We start from the raw sequence: 9,287 nt of genomic DNA on the forward strand, positions 1-9,287 counted from the left end.
GAAAGGATAGCTCTATTGTTGTCTTCTTTTAACAAATGATGCCACCTCAACCTTCAGTAACTGCACTGTTAATATTGAGCCATCAGTCTGTAGGTGCTCAACAGCACTCAACAGCCCTGTTGATGATAACGTCTTTTCGTGTCATTTCTCATTGTAGTAATTTGCATCTTCTGACTTTTTCTTTTTCTCTAGGGCTATATATTGTAAATTGGGTTGATATTTTAAAAGAACTCATTTTCAGTTTCCTGCATTTTAATTTTCTGCTCTCTGTTTCAGTTGTCTCTTTTCTAATGTTTAGTATTTCCTCCTTTTTGCTGGATTTGGGGTTAGCTTGCTTTTCTAGTTCCTTGAAGTATATAAATTCAGTTGTTTCAGATATTTCTTCTTTCTTTTGACATAAGTATTTGTATCTTTTTAAAGATTTTATTATTTTTGTGTGTGTACCGTCAAATCGGATCTGACTGGTATAGGAGGAGATGATCTCTCCTTCTCCAGCAGAGCATCTGGTGGATTCTAACCGTGTACCTCTGGGATTGCAGTGCAGCTTCTTGCCACTAGGCCACCAGAGCTCCCTGGTATTTGTGTTTTTTCTGTTTCCCACTAGCACTTCTCTTGCTGTATTTTGGTATGTTGTATTTTAATTTTCATTCATCTTTATATATTTTCTAACTTCCCTGTGATTTCTTCTTTGGCCGCCTGGTTATTTAAGAGTATATTGTTGACTTTCTACATTTCTGTGAATTTTCCAATTTTTGTTTTCAGCCCTAATTTAACTATAGTTCAGAGAAGGTATCTTGTACAATTTCAGTATTTTTTTTAAAATTCATTATATTTATATTTACTTAAACTTGTTCTGTGGTCCCAGATATGTTTATCCCAGACAATAGTCCACATAAATTTAAGAATATCTGTTCTTGGCTTGAGTGGTATATATACCTTCTTTGATAACTCAAACTCATTGCCATTAAGTCAGAACTGACTCACAAGTGAGCTTCCAGCTAAGGCTAATTCACATGAGAGATGATTGCCTATTTTCCTTGGAGATGCTGATGGATTCAAACTACCAGAGAAGTGTGAGGTTTGAGTTAGCAGCCCAACTTCCCACAAACTACGCCACCAGAGCTCCGCTTCGTGGTTTAGACCGTGGTTCAAGTCTATTCTTTCCTTACTACCTTCTGTCTAGATGTCCTTTCCATTATTGTAAGGTGTATATTGATGTCTCAAGCAAATACTGTAGAACTGTCTATTTTCCCCTTCATTTTTGTCAGTATTGGTGTCATATATTTGGAGTTCTGTTGTTTGGGGCATATATGTTTATAATTACTATATTTCTTTGTTGACTTGATCCCTTTAATGTTCTTTATCTGTTGTGACAATTTCCTGATTTTTAGCTTAAACTACAATTGTTGCCATTATATTAAATCCCTAATTTTGTTACTGGGATATTTGGACTAGTCCAGGTTTCTGTTTTCTATTATATTTTTGTGGAAATGTCTTGATTCTAATGCTATGTTGTATTTTTATTAATTTACTGGGCTCTGATACTGTATTTTAAAAACTTTATTAATACAATAGAGCTTAGGTTTTTTTCCTTTTTATTTATTTATATTTTTTTTTTGTTTAGAGCTTAGTTTTAATTAGAACTTAATTCATTGTCCATTTATATTAAAAGGGCTTTTGTAAATTGGGGCATAATGACTAGATAGTACTAATTGCAGTCAGTAGTCTAAATAGAGCATGAAGTAAAGTTCTTACAGTACAGCCTAAGTGACAGGAACAACTGACATTTTAAATTGAAATTACTAAATCCCACACAATTAATGTTCATGCCCCCCAGTTAAAGTGTATACTAGTAAATCAAGTATATAGAAATCAAGCTTTTGCCCATTTAAATTAATGATTTGTGAAGATAAGAATATACTATTGCTTTGATAGGTGGACATTTACATGCTTTTGTAGTCTTGTAGGATTATCTCAGTAACTTAGAAGAAGTGTTTTAAGCTTCTATTCAGAGTTATTAGCTTCAGTGTTTTTGACTATGAGATACAAGCTTAGAGGCAAGGCTATTGACATATGTCCCTCAGAAAAATTAGCCAATAAATTTGGTAGTTATTCATTGCCAACTTTGGCTAAAATATAAATTTTTTTTAATGGTTCAGACAATCATGGTAAGACTTGTTATTAATGATACTTTCTAAATTGTTATACAGTGATTAAGACCTATTAAAGCTTGTTGAATAAATGAATGAATACATGTGAGTTCTTCTGTATTATTAAGCAACATACTGAAATATAAACATGCAGGCAGGTCCTTTACACTTATTGTTGATCATATTTGAAAGGGTACACCAAAAATAAGATACTCCAATCCTCATTTAATAAACTTAAATAAGTTTATTAATGCATTGTTTTTATTAAATATTACCAGTGCATACAGGGATTTGAGTTTAGCCTTTTCTATTTCAAATGTTGCTTTTATTCTGAATTTTTTCTCCTTGTGATTTTTTTTCTTTCCTCACTACGAGAGGTAATTTTCCTATGATTGAGAAAATAGCATTGCTAATTAATTTCTACAACTATTGCCATAGGCTTTGTTATGTACTGTCAAGTTGGAACCGACTCATAGCTGACCCTTCAGTGGGTTTTCAGAGATCATGCTTGGATGGGTGGAGGGCCAGTGCAAGAGAGGAAGACCCTGTATTAGATGGATTGCTACAGTAACTGAGGCAGTGGGGGTAGGTGTATCTGAGTCAGTGAATCTGGCTCAGGACAGGGCAGACTTCAGAGCTGCTGTACACAGGGTTGCTATGAGTCACAGGCAGCTCGACAGCACATAACAACAACATACATTGCATGGGAAGAGAGTACATTCCCCCCCTCCCCATAATGGACTTTAGCAGGTAGAAGTATTAGTTTTCCTTTGAATGTTTCAAGTGTTTCCCAAGATCAGTAGAATATAAGTGATGACATTTCTCCTTACTCATATTTTTGAACCAATTTATTTCAACCATTGACTATAATATTTAATAAACTTATCACAGTATTATTAATCACAGCATATTTTTCTCAATTTATAAAATAATAAGCTAAATGAAACTTTCCCCCCTTTTACTGTTGTTTTTATACTGTAGTACTTGTGATCTTCAGCAGGATTGTTGTGTCTTCTCTGTCCCATACCCATTCCCAACAGCCATGTTTTATTTAAACATATTTAATAATAAATATAATCATTATCTTGGATTATATAAACAGATCTCCATGTGTTTCCAAGTGTTTTAAGCTTCTGTAAAGAGTTAGTAGCCTCACTGGTTTTGGCTATGACATACAAGCTTAGAGGCAAGGCAGCTGACATATGTCCCTCTGAAAAATTACTGACACGGCCAGTAATATTGATAACTTTGCATTGCCAGCTTTGCCAGTGACTCTAGAATTAGTTTTTCTCAATGTTAGGATTCAAATTGTTGAGAGTTACGGTTAGATTCCGTCCGTCCGTCCCCCCCCCCCTTTAATATTCTGCTATCAGACACAGATGTATAGAAATGTAGCTGATTCTGTCTCTGTCTTTTTCTGGTAACATCTTTGCTGATTTCTTGGGGATAGAATGTTATTTTTAGGTGCCATTGAGTTGGCTCCAACTCATGACCCTACATGTAGCAGAATGAAACCCTGAAACCCTGCCTGGTCTAGGTGGTCATCTTCAGAATCTCTGCTGTATGCTATAAGGGAGCTGTGATGACCTAGTGGTCAGAAACTGCATTGCAATCACAAAGACATGGTTTGAATCCACCAGCTGCTTCAAGAGAAAGGGATGGGTAGTCTCCTCCTGTGAGATTTATTGCCTCTGAAAACCCACTGGATGCTCAACTGTGAGTTGTTTTCCACTCAGCAGCACACAACAACAACATATGCTATTTGCTTACACCCATTGTTGAGGGTCTTCTTTTTCACTGATCCTCTGTTTTTCCAAGCATGATGGCTTGCAGGGACTGACCCCTCCTGATAATATGCCCAAGGTGTGTGAGACTAATTCTCACCATCTTCGCGCCTGTACAATATTCTGGCTATCACTTCTTCTGAGATGGTTTTTCCACATATCTTACATAATTTGAACCTAGCTTACCAGAGTCTCTAAAAACATCGTCAAACTTACCATATGTTGTTGAGAATGTCCATTGTTAATACGCAGGAATTTTACTCTGCAGGCTTCTGACTCTTGTTATCTTTTGCATGTAGCACTGTGACCTCTGCTGTGTTCACTGTGGGAGATAATGTTGTCTCGGGCAGTGATGACCGTACTGTGAAAGTTTGGGATTTAAAAAATATGAGATCCCCAATAGCAACAATTCGTACAGACTCAGCCATTAACAGGTAAAATAAAAGTAGTTGTTACACAAAATGTTTGACTTGCATAATAGTTCTGAATTGGTGATTGCATGCCATGTAAATCGAGTGTTTAATTGATAAAGCCTTGGGAAAACTATTTACTTTCCTGGGGAAATAGATTTTATTGACTTGCTGATATAAATCTAGTGAAATACAAAAAGAAATGGAGGTAACAGGCTTCATAAGAATAAACCATGTATATGTATATGTTGCTGTAAAATGTCTGCTTTACTTAATATGTGGGAATTAATGTTCAGTTTGAGGGAGTGGATCTGCATCTACCTCTCAGTAATATGGGTGTTGAGTGTATGTGTGGGCTGGTGTCAGCATGTATATCTATAGTTGCGTATAAGTAATGTGATTCCTTTATTTTTGTGGTCAGATAATGCTTATAATTTGGTAATATACTATGCCTTGAAATATGAATATTTAATAGCCTGTTGCATCATTCTTTGTAAACTCAAAAACTTGTCACTGTTTTAATCATTCTCAACCTTTATCTTTGTAGGATTAATGTCTGTGTTGGCCAAAAAATCATTGCCCTTCCACATGACAACCGACAAGTTAGATTATTTGATATGTCAGGAGTGCGATTAGCGAGGCTTCCTCGAAGCAATAGACAGGTAATAAAGATATTTTTTGCTTGAAAAGATACAATATATGTTCCTAAAGAAAATTAGGGAAGGCCTTGGAACTTTATTTGTTAGATTATGGAAGTCTAAAGCAAATAGAAGGTGATATACTTCAACCTGTCAAGGCAGAGCTTCCTCATATCACTCCGTTTTTCTCTTTTTCTTTTGACTTCTTATGAATATCTTAAGATCTGTGTGATGAAAGAGAATAAATCCTTTTCTTTATAAATGAGTGCATCTCCTGATCCCTCCAGCTGTATGTGTGTGTGGGTTAATGCAGATCCTTGACTGACTAACCACTTTCCAGCATTTTTTTAAATAGAGCATTCTCTACCAGTGACACACATTTATACATTGCCACTGTATTGATTTCCACTAGTAGTGATTTCACTGCATAAACCCTCAAAGTCCATTTGTACATCAAAAACTATAGGCCAAGGATAGTTAAATAGATATGTCACCAGGATATCATTTCTTTAAATGAGATTCATCAGCTTCCTGAAAATGCTGTCACTTAATACAAAGCTGTTTCAGCCAGTCTTCTCTTTAACAGCTCACAGATGTACTGTTAGAAGTTGCTTGTCTTTTCTTCAAGTTCACATCATAGAAAAAGTATTGAAAGTACTTTAAGTCACTGAAAAATTATATTGAAAGTATTTGTATTTGTATTGAAAGTATTTTAAGTAACTGGAAAATTTTTCATGAATAAAGCTATTTATTGACTTGTCTAAGGAGTGGCATCCATGTCTGTAATAGCTTGCTTCTGGAAACCCTTGGAACCTGGAGAAAGAACAAAAGTTATACAGGTGTCCAGGACTTTCGTTCATAGGGTCTCTATGAGTCGCCTATGACTCGATAGCACTTAACAAGGACAACAAGAGAATTATTTTTACATTTTGCCAGTTCTTATCTAAGCTGCATCCTAAACACAATAAAATATTCTAAGTGCTTTCTATATGTGTAAATTGCTAAGGAATATCAAAAGTTTGCATTTTGAAATAGGTTTATAGGAATTCATGTAATTTTATTACAGACAAATATTTACTTCAAAAAGATTAGTCGTAAGTTGTAGTTTGTGGTTCTGATTCTGTGTAGTGGGTTTCTTGTTTAGTTTTCCCCAGCATTCGACCTTGTTGAAATTACTGAATTCTGTTACGGGAAATGAGTTAGATATATTTTTGAAGATTAATAAATTATAGTTAACTGCACTGTGAACTTGTAGTAACACTTCTTCAAAGAAAATATGTTTTTCAGTGTCACAAAACCACAGCTATAACTCACGGGCTTCTGTCATTCTTGTTCCTTTCAACTGGGAGATTTTAAAAGGAAAAAGAAACACTTATTTGCAATTTTGGTAGTTAGAGTGAATGAGACTAACAACATATTTTCATTTGAAATTGTACCCTTTGGGGAAAATTTAAGTGACACATCCCAACAATTACAAGAAAAGCAACATTCTGTAGAATGTTAAGAGAAATGACAAAAAAAACCCCAACAAAACCAACAATAAAATATACAACGCCACAAAAAACTGATCTGATAAATTTGTGAAGTGTTGGTTTAAACAAACTTAAACAGGATTTTTTTTATTGCAAGCCAGTCAGAGCTTTTATTATGCGAATGTGTTATTTTGACTCTCCCTGGAGGGTATGGAACATTTTAAAAATCTCTTTGTTCTCTGGGACTTTTTTTAGTTCTGTACAGATATAGGACTTATGTCTAGGATATTAGATGAAAGTGTTGAATTTAAAAAATTAAGAGATTTATCTTCTAGAATTGCCACTATTTAGCTCTACTTCTCTTTTTCCCCAAACTATCTGTGAGCTCCATGTAGTTGTTTCCTCCTACTCAAGTTATTTAACAGCTGATTTCAGTGTTTTTCTATTGAAGATACTGAGTTTCTAATTTTTAATAATTCTGCAGAGGTTAGCTTACTACTCAACTAAATTAATGGATGTAGTATTTGTTTTTTTAGTGATTATTAACAAAGAAGATAACGTTTGTTATCTTTTGGAAGTGGCCTTTTTTTCTCAAAAGAATTAGATTTTTTGTGGCCTATCAGTTTTCTGGAGCCCTGGCGGTCTACTGGCAAGAAGCTGGCCCGTGGTTCGAGGCCACCAGCTGCTCAACAGGAGAAGGATGGGCAGTCTCCTCCCTTGTACTAGGTCACACTAATAGAGTCAACAATGGGTTGGTTTCGACTCTATGATATGCAAGAACAACAACATAATTTTCTTTCCGTATGCTTAAGAACTTATTTCATGATTTTTACAGAGGAAATTTAGTACCACTTTTTGAGTATTACTTTCACTTACTAGATTTCTGTCATTTTCTTTCAAATCTATTTCTTACACTCTATTTCATGCTAAAATAATAGTGTTAAGAGCATCATTAATTTAGGAATGAGGAATAAGTTCTGAGGCACTGCTTGCAGATGTACTTTCATGCATTAAGTTGAATGCTTATCTACTTTCACCGATTGCTTATTTTAATGGTATTTGTAATCTTTAGGTTTTTATTTAGTTTATTCCATAATATCAACTAGCCTCATTTTTTTATCAAACTTTAAAAAAATTGGTAATTTTTTCCTATCTAGCTGTAATTTTTCTTAAAGAATTGAAAATATGTTTATATGCAGCGTATTAAATATTTTATGTTTTAATCTTACTTTATCTGAACTTTTCTACCAGTGCATTAGTTAATTCTCTCATTGGCTTTCTCATTTTTGGCCCACTTTGAGTATTCTCTTTTGAGGATTTTTTTTTTGTTTGCTTTTTTTAAAGAAATTTTTTGCTTTGAGTCATGTAGTTTTTAATATGTTGAAGTTTATAACATTTGGAATATATTTTCAGGATAATACACTAATTTGGGTTTGTCTGATTGTTAACAGGGCCATAGAAGAATGGTATGCTGTTCAGCTTGGAGTGAAGATCACCCCATATGCAATCTGTTTACTTGTGGATTTGATAGGCAAGCCATTGGCTGGAACATAAACATCCCTGCCTTGTTACAAGAAAAATAAGAGAGCTAATACTCCTTTATTTCATTGTTTGCCATGGACCTTTAACTGGTGCAGACATATCTGCATATTAATCTGCCATTCTGTGAGAGTTTGACCCTGAAAAGAGTGTTTTATCTGTTCTTTTCACCGTGTACCGAGTTTGCATGAAATGTACAGGAAAACGTGATCATATTTTCTCCTTATTTTTGTCTCGTGTGTGGCCTTTTGTATATTGAGATCCTCTGGTCAGTAGAAATGAAGTTCACTTCCCATGCAGCACTTGAAATGCTCATGAGTTATTTAGTATTTGACAGAAATAGTAGGGCATTACATTTGTGGGAATCAAATGTGAAACCTATGTACTTATTTTAAGGAATATAGAAGTCTGTTACATTTTTTTCTGGAATAATTATACATATCTACCTTGTATTCATGAAAAGATTGCAGAGCTAAATTTGAGTTGGATAATGAATGGCAGTGATGATCAAAGATTTCATGTTTACCTTCTATATGAAGTTTTAGCATGTGCTATTGTGTAATTCAACTTCAACTCTAATTTCTTTTACAGTTCTGTAAAAAACTACCCTGGATTTGAGAAGTTGGAAAAAAAAAATAGCCTAGAATGTGGAGTTTGAAACATTCAGAAAGTTTCTTTTGAAAAGAAAACATGTTCTGCTCTTTTTATAGGAAATTATTTCAATCTCCTGTGGTCTCAGATTAGCAAATTCTAAAATAAAATTATTCTAATCACTGAAGTATATTGAAGCAAAATTTCAAGCACTTTAGTTTATAGCCATGGTTATAAACAATTTATGGAAGTTTCAAATGACTTATCCATTGAATGTGACTTAACCTTTGTAAGAAGGACCTGCTACCTGATATCAAAATCTTATTTATTTTCTACACCTTTGATTTGCATATTTCTAAATGGGTTCACTTCCTTGGTGGTATTTGAGAGCCAACAATGCAAATAAATGAGTACTACCTCAAAAATAAATGTATTTGGAAAATTTTGGAGTCTTGTTGTTGCCTAGTTAAAGCACTTTGATTTATAGCTGGAATATTGAATTCGGTTTAGAAGGCAAGAAAGACAATCATACCAAATGTGTCTGACGGTTCATCAGTTAGGCTAGTCAGGTCATAACCACAAACGATTAATGTGTAGGTCACAAAATGCTCTTGTCTTTATTAGCTGGGACACCTATCAGTGCCAATCCTACTACTGTGTGTGTGTGCCTGTTATTCTTGCCTTCCTAGAAATTCTAGTTCAT

At 34.4% G+C, this 9,287-nt stretch overlaps 1 protein-coding gene across 1 annotated transcript in view; it reads left to right on the forward strand.

Moving 5' to 3' along the window:
- Positions 1-8,037, forward strand: part of LOC102876471 (WD repeat-containing protein 37-like) — an 84,288-nt gene extending 76,251 nt beyond the window's left edge. Inside the window, exons 10-12 of the mRNA XM_006888955.1 lie at positions 4,234-4,368; positions 4,892-5,006; positions 7,906-8,037. Of these exons, the coding sequence (XP_006889017.1) occupies positions 4,234-4,368; positions 4,892-5,006; positions 7,906-8,037 (382 nt within the window). The remainder of the gene's footprint in view (positions 1-4,233; positions 4,369-4,891; positions 5,007-7,905) is intronic.
- The last annotated feature ends 1,250 nt before the right edge of the window (positions 8,038-9,287 follow it).

This window comes from Elephantulus edwardii, unplaced genomic scaffold, assembly GCF_000299155.1.
Source record: "Elephantulus edwardii isolate Elephantulus edwardi_28Jun2011 unplaced genomic scaffold, EleEdw1.0 scaffold00073, whole genome shotgun sequence".
In the NCBI taxonomy this organism is placed as follows: Eukaryota; Metazoa; Chordata; class Mammalia; order Macroscelidea; family Macroscelididae; genus Elephantulus; species Elephantulus edwardii.